Source organism: Bos indicus, chromosome 21 (genome assembly GCF_029378745.1).
Source record: "Bos indicus isolate NIAB-ARS_2022 breed Sahiwal x Tharparkar chromosome 21, NIAB-ARS_B.indTharparkar_mat_pri_1.0, whole genome shotgun sequence".
Classification (NCBI taxonomy): Eukaryota; Metazoa; Chordata; class Mammalia; order Artiodactyla; family Bovidae; genus Bos; species Bos indicus.
In genome coordinates, this window is record NC_091780.1 from 30447272 (window position 1) to 30464906 (window position 17635).

The 17635-nt window shown below is 45.9% G+C and overlaps 1 protein-coding gene across 3 annotated transcripts in view; it reads left to right on the forward strand.

The window, feature by feature from the left end:
• OTUD7A (OTU deubiquitinase 7A) overlaps positions 1-17635 on the forward strand; it is a 388133-nt gene that overhangs the window by 306479 nt on the left and 64019 nt on the right. For all 3 annotated transcript variants that reach the window (XM_070775293.1, XM_070775294.1, XM_070775295.1), the window contains 2 exons: positions 185-367; positions 8621-8839. In XM_070775293.1, coding sequence (XP_070631394.1) covers positions 185-367; positions 8621-8839 — 402 coding nt within the window. The remainder of the gene's footprint in view (positions 1-184; positions 368-8620; positions 8840-17635) is intronic.

Sequence of the window (17635 nt, forward strand, 5' to 3'; positions counted from 1 at the left end):
ATACTAAAAACCATTGAGTGAAAAACCAAAAAAGGAAAAGCACTTTTTAAAAAAACAAGAACTCCTGGTGGGGAGTTTGAGTGAACAGGTGCTAACAGAGACCCTTCTTTGCAAGGTTCTTTCCTAACATGCGACCATTATTCATGCATCAGTATTGTAATCTCTTGTCATTTCTCATCTCCAGGCAAAAACTGGGACCTCACGGCCGCTCTGAGTGACTATGAGCAGCTCCGACAGGTGCACACAGCCAACCTGCCACCTGTGTTCAACGAGGGCAGGTGCCCCAAACAGCCTGAGCGAGAGCCACCCCCTCCCGGGCACACGGCCGAGCGGCCCTGCCTGCCCAGGCAGGACGACATCGCCCAAGGTACCTGCTGCGGGGCCCGCCAGGCACCAGCTTCCTGGTCCAGCATGGTTTACAAGGGGGCTGGGGCAGGGGTGCACAGAAGGGTGAGGTCATCGCCTTTCCCAGCTGCAGGCACATGGGGCTCTTCAGGCACCACGCCTCACCCTGTCGCTTACAGCTTCCACTCCTGCCTCAGGGGCGAGGAGAGTGAGTCCACTTCTCTGGGATCCCCCATTCTTCCTGGAGTTCTGGTTTTCCCAAACCGGACGTCTCTCACCCTTTCAAAACTATTTCCTAAGCGGCGTAGCCTCCAAACCTGTTCAACACTGATGTTCATTCTCCCGTGCGTTTCATTTTCCATGTCTTAATTACGAAAGTGGGAAAATTTCATTGTGACAAAGATATATAAAGGAAACGTGAGAGTTTTCTTCTCCACATCTTCCAAACCTCCCGGAGATGAACCAGTGGCCCCATCCTATTCTGCTCCTTCTGCTCCTTCTTACTTTGCTTGTTGGGAATGCAAACACACCCGAGTCGGATGCACGTACTGCTCTTGGCAGAGTGCTCGTTTCCTTGAGCAGTAAGTCACGATCGTACTCTCTTCATAGTTTACACCGTAGTATACGATTTTTCTAAACCATGTCTCTTCATGGTGATTCTGTCTTTTCTTAGATTTTGTTGTTAGTGGTGGTTTTTTGACACTACAGGCGCTGCTATAATAAACTTTATACCATAACTTGTACGTCCTGGTGCTTTTATTTCTATCGGTGGGCATTTCCAAGGTGGATTTGCTGTACCAACACATATGTTTTTTTGTTTAATAACTTCAGGACTTGGTTCCCAAACACATTTCCGTTCACCATGTATGAAAACTGGGTGTTCCCTTCATTTTGCCAGGACTGGGCGTTCTCATGATGGTTTTACTACTTTGTTTTTCTACTTGGCAGGGTAAAAAATAGTTTCATCTTGTCATTTGCTTGTTAGCCAGTTGGATTTCCTCCTCTGTGATATACTTATTCACGTACTTTGCCCGTTTTTATATTATTTTGTTTGCGTTCTTCTTATCAATTTGTAGCATTCTTTATAACGAAGACTAAACTACAAATATATTTTGCGTATATGTGTATATACACATATATATACATCCCACAGTATTATTTGCTTTGTCACTATTCACAGAAAATTCTGCCTTACAAAATGTTTATATTACTATACATTCATGACTAATGGGTAACCTCTCCCTTTCTTTAGAAATTCTCCTGAAATTCAAAGTTACTGTCATGTTTTATTGTATTTGTTTTTTAAATGTTGTTCTTAGGTCTTATAAGCAATTTGAAATTTTTATAAATAATAGCTAAGAATCTAGTTTTGCTTCTCTGGATTGAGAATGAGATAGTCTAGCATATCTATTCAGTAAAGCATCCCTTTCCCACTGAACTAACACGCCAACTTGGCTGTACATTAACGTAGCAAAAAATGTATTTGGCTCTGTTTCTGGAATCTGTGACCACCCAGCCTGCTATACTTGACTCTTACAGGTTCGTATAGTATCACTCTGCAAAGGCTAGTTCCTTTATTGCCGTTCTTTTTCAAAACTTTTTCACTATTTTTGGATATTTATTCTACCATATTAATCTTAAAATTGGAATACCGATTGGAAGTAGATTGGGTTTTTATTTTATTTCAGGGATAATTAGTATATGGTAATACTGTTTTTCCACTCAAGAATATTGCATATACCACTCCATTTATTCACATTCTGTTAAGAGTTTAGGCACAGAGAAAAGCAATCTATTTTTTATCCAGTCATGTCATAAATTCTCTTATTAATATAGTTGTTCTCAGAGAGTCTCTTGCATTTTCTACATATACAGTCATAAGATCTGAAATGATTTAATACTCCTCTTAATATTTACACAATGGATTCTTATTCTCCTATGGCCTTAGGTCAGCCTTCCCATGCTGTTGAGTCATTGCTGTTTGTTTCTGTTAGCTCAACCTGATTATTCAGGCTATATTGGAAACTCTATCTTGGATTATTGTCCTATGCTTACTTACTCTGTTGTCCAGAAAAGCCAAGTTTGAGTTAGAAAGTTTAATGCTCATTATCTGTTTCTTCTCTTAGCTTTTCTTCTCTTTCCACTACTGGGCTGTATTTGTGGGTGTGTATGCATTCATAATTGTGAGGTCATCTGGCTGTAATGTGCTTTTTAACAATATATAGAGTATCTCTATGTCCCATATAATTTTTATCTTTAAATCTGTTTTAGTTGACATTAAGCCTCTCCCCTGCCTTTCTCTTGGTTCATATTTGCCTGGAATAACATTTTTTCGACCTTTCTTTATCCTTGTATATCAAATATAATTCTTACAAGTAATTTATCATCAAGTATCACTCTATTATTCAATCCAAGAGTCTGTCTTTTAAGCAATGAATTTAATCTACTTATTTTATTTTTATTATTGTCGTATCTGTGCTTCTTTATGTTGCGTTTTATTTGCCATGCTTTCTTTGTATGTGTTTTTCTCCTTTTCTGTCTTTTCTGGCTAAGTAAATTTTTCAACTAGTTTGAAAGTTATACATTCTCCTTCATGTTATAGTTACCTCTGTCCTATTAAAACCTATATTTAGGTTTTCTCTCTATTAATTGTTAGAACTTATCAGCAGCCATATTTCACCCTGTTTTTATCTTTTCCCTTCCTACCTCCATGTACCCTCAATTATATTTAGGTTCTTTTTATTGCTTGTTTAGACAACAGTCAACTTCTTTATTTACTTACATTTATCTTTTGCTAAAAGAATACTTTTCCAAAGACTTTTCTAAAAAAAAATTTTGCCTGATCAGTCTCCTAAGGCCATCAGAACCTAAAGATGTTTCCATGATGTACTTAAATTTTCGTTTGATGGAATAACACTCTGGGTCCAAATTATTTTCCTTTAAAACCATTCCCCTCCTCCATTGTCTTCTTGCATCTCATTTTCATGTCTTCTAAGAGATTCCCTTGATTTGCTCTTCTAACATCCTAATTTGGATGTTAGATGCTCTTCTAACATCCTAATTTAACATCTTCACGTGAACCATTCTGTTGATCAGCATTTCTCATTCCAAATTTGCGCTTTCTCATTATTTTTATTATTTCACATCGTAATATTTCATCTCTTTGAACATATCTACTAAGTGTATTTTAAAACCTTGTTCTCCTGACGCGTTCCAGCCCAAGTACTTTGTGAACTTCCTATAACCATGTTCTCACTGCTGAGCTGTTTCCTAAGTTTTGCCTGTGAGCACACAGTACCTTGCAGTTACCAGCCATCTTAGCTCGTGGTATCGGGGGAAGAGGACAAAGGCGTGGGCTCTGTTTTGTGTTCCTCTGAACGAGAGCATGGAGGGAAGTGCACTCAAAGTGGCTAGCTCTGAATGCTTTAATATGGGCTCAAAATGTTCTCCACTGGCTCTCTTTGCCACAGTTGGCTTTCCTGCTTAGGGAACCTCTCAGCTCCTCTGTTCTAGAAATTACTCATTTGCAGGAGCTTCTACTTTCTGTTGTAACTGTCAGCTCACAGGGAGTATAGGAGAAAAGAAAGAAGGCCTGGGGCCAGCCCACCTGTTCATGTTGTGGTTGGTGCCCAGTTCCACGAGATTTGCCCTGATGCTCCTCCAGTGGCTTTGGCCATGGCAGTGGCTGGCCTGCATTGTGGTGATGATGGTTCAGGCAGTTACCCCCACAGGGCTAGCTGGGGGGAGGAAAAGCACAGCCAGAACACCCGCCCTCAGCCCTCACCCATGGAACCCAGCCCATTCCCACGCATCTACTCCTGTGGGCCCCCTGGGTGGGTTAGAAAGAGGGTATTGAGGTGTGGTCACTGACTTGGCCGTCTTGTTATCCCGTTCTTAAATTCTCCTTCATTCTGCCCTTAGATCTGACCTCTTCTAATCATTTAGCTTGGCCTTTCTGTGACTGTGTGCTCCTTCAGCACCATACCGGACAGCCTCCCAGCATGTCTCCTGCAGTGGAAATCCAGAGAGCTGACAACTTGGCAGTTCCTGCTCTTTCTGAGCAGCAAACAATCTAACGCATTATCTTATTCTTCCAAGGAAGGGGCTAGAAGGATCCTTCTCTCTGTTTTCAGACAGATTAGAAGAATCAGGGCCTTATACGGATACTCACCACTATCTTATTGTTATCAGTAAAAAAACAAAAACAAAAACAGAAGTCTATCATAACATAATTTCATTAACTGAGCCTTGTGAACAAACATATGTATTTTTGTTTATTTATTTAATTTTGGATGTGCTGGGTCTTCATTGCTGAGTGGGCTTTCTCTGGCTGTGGCGAGCAGGCTTCTCACTGTGGTAGCTTCTCTTGTTGCAGAGCACAGGCTCCAGGGCATGTGGGCTTCAGTAGTTGTGGGCTCACTAGTTATGGCACACAAGCTTAGCTGGCCTGAAGCATGTGGAATCTTCCCAAACCAGGGATCAAACCAGCATCTCCTGCATTGCAAGGTGGCTTCTTAACCACTGGACCACCAAGGATGCCCTATATTTTTAACAAGTAGAAATTGTAGTTTCTGAATTAGATCTATATATATCCTTTAATTGAATTCTTCCTGAAATCACAGTCTCCTAAAATGGAAGATAAAGCCCTCCACATTCTAAATCAACAACAATAACTCATGAACCACATCTGGCCACTGCCTGTTTTTTCAGTAAAGTTTTATTGGAACCCATTGTTTATTCACTGTCTATGGCTGCTTTCATGCTGCAAAGACAGAATTGAGTAGTTGTGACTGAGAATTGTATGGCCCACAAAGCCTAAAATATCATCACCACAATGTGGGTTCATGTTACCTTGGGTGTTCAAGCAAACTGTTGGGTCTTGAAGGATGGGGCAGTTCCTCTTTTCCCAGATTCCAGATTTAGAAAAGTTGGCTTCCCTGGTGGCGCAGACGGTAGAGTCCGCCTGCAGTGCAGGAGACCCAAGTTCGATCCCTGGGTCAGGAAGATTTTTGTCTACCTGCTTTAAAATGTACCCAGAACTTGTTTTAATATGATGAGACACACAGACAGGGACACGACTGTCCTAGAAGAAGAGGTTCTTATACTCACAGTTCCCTGAACACAGGAGGCATGGCACACCCTGTAGGGTCACACGGTGAAGCACCAGAGTTGGTCAGAAGGCAGAAGGGATGGAGGAGAACAAGGGCAGCAGCCTGCATTGTGTTTCAGTGGGAAAGACAAGGCAGGGTAAACAGACTTAGGATTGGCTGGCGTGAGTAATTTCAGCAGCTCTTGGCGGGCATAGGGGCCATCTCTTGTTGTCTGGCACCTGGCCCAGGGGTAACTAGGGCAGTGGCATGGCCTGCAGGTGTGAGCCAGATGGAGGAGGTGATCCACAGTATGGGCTCTGAGTTGGTTTGTCCTGGGTGAGTCCTAAGAATCTAAGTATCTAAGAATTGGATAATTCCGTAGGGAAATTCTCTCCCCATTCAGAGAGGCCCCAGATGCCAGAGCTTCCAGAATACAGAAAATAAGAAAACAGACTTAATACACATCCCCTGACCTAAATCATAAATAGCTTTTTGTTAGTGTGGGTTTTTAAATTTCATTATTTAATTTATTTTTATTGAAATACAGCTGATTCATAATGTGTTAATTTCTGCTATACAGCAAAGTAATTCAGTTATACATTTGTATACATTCTTTTTACATTCTTTTCCTCTGTGGTTCTTCACAGGATATTGAAGATAGTCCCTTATACTATACTAAATCATAAGTGCTTGGGCTGGCTTTGTCAAGGGTCAGAAAATTCTGTATATTCCCTCCATATTTTTTTTTAATCTCTCTGTATTTCTCTGGGGCATAACTTTGAACATGGTAATTCCTGTTTTATTTTATTTATACTTCCAAAAGAAGAATTGCTGAATTCATGTTTAAAGAATCCATTTGTGAGTGTATGTGCGTGTGAGTGTGTGTGTGTGTCTGTGTGATTATGTATGTGCATTCATGGAGGTGGTGGTTGGAAGGAGTTAGAATTCGGAGCATCTGTTTCTTGTTATGTGATCTTTAACGTAATTCACTTTTAGTTCAAAAGGACTTTTCCCCTCAGATTCCAAATATTAATATTTGGAGTGGCTTAATAGCATCAATTTATACTATGAGTCACAGTGTTTCCAAGGTCCTCATCAGTTGGCAATAGATGCTGATTGATAAGCCATGAAGACGTGTGGATGACCTTGCCCAGCACCTTGCCTCTGCTGAGAGCAATGTGGGTTCATGTTACCTTGGGTGTTCAAGCAAACTGTTGGGTCCTGAAGGATGGGGCAGTTCCTCTTTTCCCAGATTCCAGAAAGGTAGCTCGTGGCAAGAAATGTGACCTCAGCAAGGTCTGTGAGGGGCAGAGAGGCATGGGGTCTCCTCTGCCCCTGCCGTGGGGGACAGGACAACCAACTGGCCCGTGTGCTCCCTGGCTCCTCTTCCTCATGGCCTGTGTGGTCTGATCTCTCTTCTTGTCCTTCTTCAAAATACAACATACTTTAATCGTCTTGAATTCATCTCAGAATGAAATTGAAGGTGAATCAGAACTATCTGTTTTGAAATACTCTGTCTCTGAGACTTATCATGGAAATACATGAGGCCTCTGAGAATTAAATTTGAGCTTAAAATTAACTTATACCAGGTCAAAGGCCTCTTGTTTTTCATCTGCTTTAGCAAAATTACTTCAGTGGCAGTGCTGTCAACTACTCTTGCTTGTGGGGGGACAGAGCTTCCCTTCTTGATGAAGGCGTGGGCGTGGGCTTCCTGCCAGCACAGCAGGGGCAGACGCACGGCTCAGAGAGACATCAGCAGAGACAGAAGCTGACCGATGAGTAGGCTAATGTGAGTGGGAGTCCATTCAACTTAAGTGGCCACAGGAACTAATGAGTCTACCACAGGTAGAAAAGATTAGAAAATATTCATTGAAATGCCAGTCTGAATTTTGTTTTCTGGGTAAAATTAAAAGAGGACTAGTCCCTTGTTAACGGAGAAGGCAATGGCACCCCACTCCAGTACTCTTGCCTGGAAAATCCCATGGGCGGAGGACCCTGGTAGGCTGCAGTCCATGGGCTCGCGAAGAGTCGGACACGACTGAGCGACTTCACTTTCACTTTTCACTTTCATGCATTGGAGAAGGAAATGGCAACCCACTCCAGTGTTCTTGCCTGGAGAATCCCAGGGACGGGGGAGCCTGGTGGGCTGTTGTCTATGGGGTCGCAGAGTCGGACACTACTGAAGTGACTTAGCAGCAGCAGCAGCAGTCCCTTATTAAAAGAATTCTTCATCATTACAAATATTGATTGTAAAACTGAAAACTTATTCCTAATATCACACATTTAAGAATTCTTTAGCTATTAAGCACAGAGCTTTAAAAAATAAGCATGTTTTTTAAAATATGACTTCTTGATGGTGGCATTTAAATCAGATGATTGACTTCCTAATAAAGTAACGGTTGTATTTTAGAGAAATTCTACTGTGCATTTCTCATCCCTTGCTGGAAAGCTTAGGCAAAATAAAAATTTTTAAGATTGCCATGACAACAGAAAATCCAGACAGAATAGAGGCAGGCAATGGCTTAATATTTGTGTCCTGGGAATCTTCCTGCAGGGTGTGTTTATAAGAGTAACTGTAATAGAGGTGACCTATCTTAAAATCCAAGCCACTGTGGAGGAAGCCCAATGGATCGCTTCTCACTTTAAAAATGCAAAAGCATAAAAGCAAAGGAAGCCCCCTGTGTAGAATGTCATGCCTCGAGAGCTCTGCTGAACTGAGTTCCATGTAACTTCAGACCCAGGAAGCGAGGCTGCTGATCTTTACGGACGCTGAGGAACATTTGTGTGGTGGACTTGCCCTTTGTCTCCTTCTAAGTGGTTTCCTGACTAAGGGCCATGTGCCAGGTGGTGGTGATGTTAACCCAGCATGAAGGAGGCCTGCTGAGAACACTGGGAGGCCAGCAAGGCTGGGGAGGGAGAGGTAATGGGTGTGCAGGTGTCCATGGGTGTGCCTCTGCGTGTGAGGCAAGTGTGTACATGTGTGTGTGGCAAGTGTGTACATGTGTGTGTGGCAAGTGTGTACATGTGTGTGTGTCCGTGTGTGCTGCATGAGTGTGCCATGTGTGTTTACATGTGCATATGCATCCTGTGTGCTGCTGTGCACACATGTGGGATGTGTCATGTGGGCTAGTGTGCACGCCCATAGAGCCCCCCTCACTCAACCCCCCTCACTTTCCCCCACGCAGAGAAGCGGCTTTCGAGGGGGATCTCCCACGCCAGCTCGGCCATCGTGTCCTTGGCGCGGTCCCACGTGGCGAGCGAGTGCAGCAGCGAGCAGTTCCCGCTGGAGATGCCCATCTACACGTTCCAGCTTCCAGACCTGAGTGTGTACAGCGAGGACTTCCGGAGCTTCGTGGAACGAGACTTGATCGAACAGGCGACCATGGTGGCCCTGGAGCAGGCAGGTGGGTTCCCCCCCATTCAGGCCCCCCTGGTCGGGAGGAGGGGGCGGGGGCAAGAGGGATGTGCGGTCCAGCCCCACCCTCTGTCGACTTGGGTGCCTGCAGGCCCTGCCCAGCTCTGCCTGGAGCCACTGGTGTGGGGTGAGGAGCATGTGGTGCTCAGATCTCCTGAGAGTTCTCTTTGTTCCTAATCCAGCCTGGCCAGGTCAGGTCCCCCCAAAAAGAACCCCAAGCTGTTTTGCCCTAACTTCTCTCCTTTCCCATCTAACTGCAATGGCCCAATTGGGTCCTGAATGAAAGACCCTATGCTTGGAGAAAAATAGGAGACCCTGGCACTTCCTGTGGACACAGACAAGTTCATGGCCTCTCTCAGCCTCAGTTTTCCCCTCTGCAAAGACCTGAAAAGGATGGATGCCGGCCTGGTGAGGTTGAGCATTAGACAGCACGGTGCCCTGTGGAACTGTTCCTGCCCTCCCCCACCCACACCTGCACCCCCAGCTCCAGGTTAAGGAAGCATACAACCTGACTTTGGTTTCCTGCTCTCCTTACTGTTTCTCTGACATCCCGATGAGGACAAGATTTAGGGAGTAAACCAAACTTGTCTTCTTTGGAGTTTCTAATAATAAACTAACTAGTTCCAAACAAATTCTGAAACAGACCTTGGTTCTTTGTGAGACAGACAGCCTCTGTCTCACTCATGATCATTTGCACTATAAATCTTTGCATAGTCACATGTTTGGGCTTCTCAGACATGCGTGTAGAGGATCCTGTGCCCTTCTCAGGCCCCTGTGCATCCTCCATAGGGCCACTAAATCCCCAAAGATGAAGAGGGGCTGGTGGTGAGTGGGGCCTTACTTGTGCTGGGCAGGCTGGCAGCCAGGTCTCAGCCCAGGACTTGGAAGCCTCACCCTCGGGGTATTTGGCTTAATAACAGGATCCACATTCCTGATAACTGTGTTGGATCTGATGTTGTGACTGTTTTCTCCACTGCTGCACAGCTGCCAAAAGCAGCTCAGAGACCAACTGCCACTCCTGGTTCTGTCTTACCTCCAGGTCTTCTCTCTGGATTAGCCACAGTAGCTCAGATGGTAAAGAATATGCCCACAGTGCCAGAGACCTGAGTTCAATCCCTGAGTGGGGAAGGTCCTCTGGAAGAGGAAATGGCAACCCTCTCCAGCATTCTTGCCTGGAGAATTCCATGGACAGAGGAGCCTAGAAGGCGACAATCTACATAAGGCTAGTCCATGCGGTCGCAAAGAGTCGGACACCACTGAACAACTAACACTAAAGCCCTCTCTCTAGAGGCTGGCTATTTCAACGATGATTCTATGTGGTAGTTTAAACCTAATATTCACTAGTCACAGGGAAGGGAAAATTGATATAAGTTACAAAGGAAAAAAATTCATGAACTAATTTCTCTTGAAGGCTATGGTAGCCAAGTGCTTGACAAAGTTCAGCCTCGAGCATGGTCAGTAGCACTGATAATTGCTGCCTCATTTAAAGCCCCAGTCCCGGTAAAGGGCATGGAGTCCACCATACCAACCTTCTCCTCCAGCCTTATCATGCTCAGCAAGAGCTTTTGCTCTTTTGGAAGGTCTTTTCTGTTATTTTTTTGCCATGGATCACATATTAATTTTTACTTACATTTTACCTTCCAACCCAGCATTTTTAAAGGGGCACTGCTTGACTCTTTGCAAATGTTCACTCTCTGATGACGAGTCAGCTGGCTTGTTTTGCATTTTGGGTTTTCCTCTGACCTGGGTGCACTTGGATGCCTCCTTTCACCTTTCTCTTCAGCCTCTCCTGCCTGTAAAAACCTTGAGCCTCTGCTCCTTCAAATGGCTCTTGGGGGGTTGTTTGTTCTCCCATTAATCTGTCGGTGTCAGCCTACCAACACCCTTGTCGGTGTCATGGAAGCAGCCAGCAAAGCATGTGGCGTGTGTGTTCTGTGACTCACTCTTGATTTTCAGGGGCTGCAGACAGCATCCCATCAGTGCTGAAGGAGGCCTTTGGAGGCTGGCCAGTGCCCCAGCCTTCAGGACCACGATCCCAGGCAGGGAGAGTCTGAACATCAGGGTTCTGCCGAGAACAGGGAGATGAGGACTGGAAAATAGTGGAGGGTAGAACAAATGTGCATTCCTCTCTGACCCCCTGCCTACCATCCATCGGCTTCTCTGTACTTCTCTTTAAGCCGTAGACTGATCATCCTTCAGGCCTTTTCTGTGCCTGGATCCTGGTGGGAATCTGGCTGAGGCCCAGGAGTCCCGCCCAGCCCCCCACCTCAGCTGGGTGAGGAGCCGGGGAGCTGGGAGACAGCCTCGGCTTCGTCCCTCGGGCCCTGCTGTCACTCTCCATAGGGCAGACAGAGCTCCGCTGAGGAACAGTGGGGAGAAAGCTGCTTGACATGGCCACATGTAGCGCGTCAGTTCCCTTGTCCAATAATTTAGTGTTCAGATCACTGTGAACCAACCATTGATAAGCAGTATAATTTACTGGGTTTATGGGAGGTGGAAATACGGATCTCAAAAAAATTTTAGTGAAAAAAATCTGCTTCTTCAAGACTTAATACAAGTCATGTTTGGAAGGAAATATAAACTCTGTCTCAGGGCCTCAGGGTGGGGGACTTTTCTCCCTCCCTGGGGGCTCATGTGATCCAGACCCATACTCCAGCTCCATTCCCTCCAAGCCCAGCACAGAGCAGGCATCCAGAGTGGCCTCCCAGCTCCGCATGGCACGCAGGCAGCCCCACCTGTTTGAGGAGCCTCTGTTTCGAGTGGCGAAGCTTCACCTCCCGCAGAACCCACAGGAGAGGGAGTGCCATTCTCTGCAGGCCTTAAAATCCCGGAAGACATGACCCACTCCAGCCCCATGACAGGAGGGGACGACAGGAGGGCCAGGTCTTCAGGACATAAAGCCACTGACCCCCTGAGAGAGGAAAGGAGATGCCTCACGTTCTTCATTTAGCCTGAGAATTCAATAAAGTATTCGTCTCTCAACCCGGTTATCCTACTGAGTTCACCCTTAAGAAGACTCAGAGATCATGAGTCTCTCGGTTTGGAAAGTAACATCTGGCGCCCCTGCCCCTTTTGGACGCCCCTGAATGGGATGAGATGGCATGATGCTTCAGCGAGTATGTGAGTCCGAAGGCAGAGACATGTCTGCATCACTGCACACAGTGACTGCACACACAGGACGCTGAGGTCTAGACGTCAGGAAAAGTGGGGACGTCTCTGAGCTGTGGTGTTGAGTCTGTCTCCACAGGAGGAGGGTGGGATTGGAGTGAATCTGACGGAGAAGTTCTAACATGTGCAGGTTTTTGAAGGCCTTGTGACTCAGCCCAGCCCTGCCAGGTCAGCTGGAGCCTCACTTCCTTCCATCTTAATGTAGGAGATAAGACAGCTGCCAAAACTGCACCCACAGCAAGCCTGAATTGCAGTCCCACAGACACCCCGTCCAGGTGCTGGAAATCCCATCATTATGAACCACGCAGGTGAAGTTGTTGCCCTCATGGAGATGAGGTTCTAGTGGGGAAGAAAGATGATAAGGCAGACCATCAGTATGGCACAAGACCATGCCGTAGGTGCTCCGAGATGAAGGGAGGGTGCCCACGGCAGGGTTCTTGAGGGCAAGGAGGAATGAGCCATGGGACACACTCAAAGCCTTGGCTCATTAAGGAAGGTGGAATATGGGAGCAGATGGAATGAAGGCTAGAGGGGTTGGAAAGGAAGGTGATAAAATGGCAGGCAGGGGCCAGGAAGCAGTCCTGAGCCTCAGGGTTAACTGTAGGGAGGTTGTGCAGCCCCAGGAGGGCTTTAAGAGGGGGTGATGACATGTTTGTATTCACACTGACATGTCCTGGCTGTTCTTTTGAGAGTGGACTCTGCAGAGGAAAGTGGAGCAGGAAGAGCAGCAGATAGCCCAGAGCCTTGGGGGTAGCAGTGGAGGTGGTAGGAAATAGCTAGATGTGAACCAGGATCTGTTTTGAGGAAGGTCCTACAGGTCTTACTGATGGATTGGATGGGGCAATAGCAGAAAAAGAATCAAGCATGAGCCTGCTTGATGGTGGGTAGATGGTGGTGCCATGTGGAGACACAGACCCCTGGAAGGGGGGTTGGCGGTGACGTAGAAGCAAAGTCTCAAATCCTATTGAGACTTGGAAAGTTGGCATCTGGTTGAACATGTGAGCCTGGAGTTCAGGAGCAGTCTGAGCTAAAGAAGCAGATGTGGGAGTTAGTGTGGGATGAAATCCAAGGGAGGGGATTCACTCATCGTAGGGACCTCCCACCGCGCCCCTAACAGCCCTGTGCACTGTTGGGTACCAGCTGGATGAGGATGTCTGGAGCATGGGTGAAACATAACGGAGACAGAACAGGAATGAATCCTCACAGTCCCCTTGGAGGAAATCTCAGAAGCATTTGCAGAGCACAATGATGCCCTGAGAAAGTGATTCAATGGCCCTAGGGGTATGTGGTGGCTGCAGAAGGGCCGCGATATTAAAGAGGATCACAGGGCAAGAATGAACTCGCCTTTCTCATAGAAATTGTCTCGTTATGCTTTTTTTCATCCAAGTGTTTTCGTGAGTGACAAGCAAAATGACATCTTATTTTCAGCTCTGGTAACCATCTGTTCATCAGGCACTCTGTCTATCAGATCTAGTCCCTTAAATCTATTTCTCACTTCCACTGTAACTTATATGCAGAGTACATCATGAGAAACACTGGGCTGGAGGAAGCACAAGCTGGAATCAAGATTGCTGGGAGAAATATCAATAACCTCAGATATGCAGATGACACCACCCTTCTGGCACAAAGTGAAGATGAACTAAAGAGCCTCTTGATGAAAGTGAAAGAGGAGAGTGAAAAAGTTGGCTTAAAGCTCAACAGTCAAAAAACTAAGACCATGACATCTGGTCCCATCACTTCATGGCAAATAGATGGGGAAACAGTGGAAACAGTGGCTGACTTTTTTTGGGGGGGTTCCAAAATCACTGCAGATGGTGACTGTGGCCATAAAATTAAAAGACACTTACTCCTTAGAAGGAAAGTTATGACCAACCTAGAGTGCATATTAAAAAGCAGAGACATTACTTTGCCAACAAAAGTCCATCTCGTCAAGGCTATGGTTTTTCCAGTAGTCATGTATGGATGTGAGAGTTGAACTATAAAGAAGGCTGAGCACCGAAGACTTGATGCTTTTGAACTGTGGTGTTGGAGAAGACTCTTGAGAGTCCCTTGGACTGCAAGGAGATCCAACCAGTCCATTCTAAAGATCAGTCATAGGTGTTCATTGGAAGGACTGATCTTGAAGCTGAAACTCCAATACTTTGGCCACCTGATGCAAAGAGCTGACTCATCTGAAAAGACCCTGATGCTGGGAAAGATTGAAGGCAGGAGGAGAAGGGGATAACAGGATGAGATGGTTGGATGGCATCACTGACTCAATGGACATGAGTTTGAGTATACTCCGGGAGTTGGTGATGGACAGGGAGGCCTGGCGTGCTGTGGTCCATGGGGTTCTGAAGAGTTGAATGCGACTGAGCGACTGAACTGAACCATCTGTTGTGCGCTTCCCCAGTGGCTCAGTGGTAAAGAATCTACCTGCAATGCAGGAGACTCAGGTTTGATCCCTGGGTCAGGAAGATCCCCTGGAGAAAGAAATAGCAACCCACTCCAGTGTTCTTGCCTGGGAAATCCCATGGACAGAGAAACCTGGTGGCCTATAATCCATGGGGTAGCAAAAGCATCAAACACAGCTTCAAGACTAAACGACAACAACCATCTGTTACAAAGCCCAAAAAAGTTACTTAGAAAAAGCAGAATAAGTGACTAATAGCCCCTCACCCATATGTAACACCACAGCCTTATATTGGTGATGTTCATCTGATTTTCTTCTTTGTAGGAGCTCAAGATTTCATTTTTGTTTCTTAACATTCACAGTACTAGTTCCCATGGTTTTTTGGCCTGTTCTTAAATGAAGTCATTGTGTGGGGAGACGTGAATGATCACGCTATCAGAGCTTGGAGTAGAAACTGTGAGCCATATTCTCAATCCTGTTGCCCCTGTGAAGAACCCTTAATCTTGGGCATCCCATTCTGGATACAGCTGGAGACATTAGAATAGCGCTGGGCCATTTTTGGTTCTCCAGAGGCTGTAAGGTATTGGCATTTACCATAGCTGGGTGATCTTCTAGGATGGTCACAACTGACTCACAGCCTCAGGAATGCTTTCAACTGGTTAAGAGTCTTTACCTCTGGGACCCAACTTAAATCAAAAGTTAAGCTGAACTTAAATTGATTTAAATCTTTTTGTTGTCTTCATGTGGTCTTTCCTGTAAAAGACCTTCAGGGGAGAGAAGGAGGCAGAATGAGCTCTGTGGTGTCTCTTGCAAGGACATTGTTCCTGTCAGATTAGGGCCCCACCCTACTGGCTTCCCTGGTGGCTCAGAGATTACCTGGGTTCAATCCCTGGATTGGGAAGATCACCTGGAGAAGGAAATGGCAACCCACTCCAGTATTCTTGCCTGGAGAATCCCATGGAGGAAGGAGCCTGGTGGGCTACAGTCCACTGGGTCCCAAAGAGTTGGACACAACTGAACGACTTCACTTTCTACTGATCTCATTTAACCTTAATTACTTCCTTAGAAGTCCCATCTCCAAACATAGCCATGCCAGGGTTAGAGCTTCAGCATATGAAGGGGGAACACAAACATGCAATCCATAACAGTTGGGTTATTTCAGACTTTTGGGTATGTAAAGTATGCAGTATGAGCTGCAGCTGCTTGGCACTGGAGCGGTGACTTTGCAGCCCTGGAGCAACTTTGAGGAGATACCCCATGTCCAAGGGCGAAAGATAAACCCCAGCAAGATGGTAGGAGTGGCAAAATCGAGTTTAGAATCAAATCCCATATCTGCCAGAGACGCTCAGAGGGCTCAAACAAACCTTGTGTGCACCAGGACCCAGAGACCCCACAGAGACTGAGACAGTACTGTGTTTGAGTGTCTCCTGTGGAAGTATGGGTCAGCAGGGGCCTGCCACAGGGGCAGGGGCTCTGGGTGCAGGAGACCTGGGTATGGCATAAACCCTCCTGGAGGAGGTCACCATTAACCCCACCATAGAGCCGCCAGAACTCACATAGGACTGGGGACAGACTCTTGGAGGGCACAAACAGAACCTTGTCTGCACCAGGACCCAGGAGAAAGGAACAATGACCCCACAAGAGACGGACCCAGACTTGCTCTTGAGTGTCCTGGAGTCTCGGTGGAGGTGTGGGTCAGTGGTGGCCTGCTGCAGGGTTGGGGGTACTGAGTGTAGCAGTGTGTGCATGGGACCTTTTGGAGGAGGTCCCCATTATCTTTACCATTATCCTCATTACATCCACCATAGTTTGGCCTCAGGTCAAATAATGAGGAGGGAACACAGCCCCACCCTTCAACAGAAAATTGGATTAAAGATTTACTGAGCATGGCCCCGCCCATCAAAAAAAGACCCAGTTTCCCCCTCAGTCAGTCTCTCCCATCAGGAAGCTTCCATAAGCCTCTTATCCTTCTCCATCAGAGGGCTGCTGCTGCTACTGCTAAGTCACGCCAGTCGTGTCTGACTCTGTGCAACCCCACAGATGGAAGCCCACCAGGCTCCTCTGTCCCTGGGATTCTCCAGGCAAGGATACTGGAGTAGGTTGCCATTTCCTTCTCCAATGCATGAAAGTGAAAAGTGAAAGTGAAGTCTCTCAGTCGTGTCTGACTCTTAGCGGCCCCGTGGACTGTAGCCTACTGGGCTCTTCCGTCCATGGGATTTTGCAGGCAAGAGTACTGGAGTGGGGTGCCATCGCCTTGCAGACAGACTGAAAACCACAATCACAGACAACTAACCAATCTGTTCAAATGGACCATAGCCTTGTTTAACTCAGTGAAACTATCAGCCATGCCGTATAGGGCCACCCAAGACGGACAGGTTGTGGTGGAGAGTTCTGACAAAACGTGGTCCACTGGAGAAGGGAATGGCAAACTACTTCAGTATTCTTGCCTTGAGAACCCCATGAACAATATAAAAAGTCAAAAAGATAGGACACTGAAAGATGAACTCCGCGGGTCAGTAGGTGCCCAGTATGCTACTAAAGATCAGTGGAGAAATAACTCCAGAAAGAATGAAGAGATGGAGCCAAGGCAAAAACAACCCCCAGTTGTGGATGCGACTGGTGATGGAAGCAAGGTCTGATGCTATAAAGAGCAATATTGCATAGGAACCTGGAGTGTTAGGTCCATGAATCAAGGCAAATTGGAAGTGGTCAAACAGGAAATGGCAAGAGTGAACATCCACATTTTAGGAATCAGTGAACTAAAATGGACTGGAATGGGTGAATTTAACTCAGATGACCATTATATCTACTACTGTGGGTAAGAATCCCTTAGAAAAAAATGTAGTAGCCATCATAGTCAACAAAAGAGTCCAAAATGCAGTACTTGGATGCATTCTCAAAAACGACAGAATGATCTCTGTTCGTTTCCAAGGCAAACCATTCAATATCACAGTAATCCAAGGCTATGCCCTGACTAGTAATGCTGAAGAAGCTGAAGTTGAACAGTTCTATGAAGACCTAAAAGACCTTCTAGAACTAACACCCAAAAAAGATGTCCTTTTCATTATAGGGCCTGGAATGCAAAAGTAGGAAGTCAAGAAATACCTGGAGTACCAGGCAAATTTGGCCTTGGAGTACAGAATGAAGCAGGGCAAAGGCTAATAGAGTTTTGCCAAGAAAATGCACTGGTCATAGCAAACACCCTCTTCCAACAACACAAGAGAA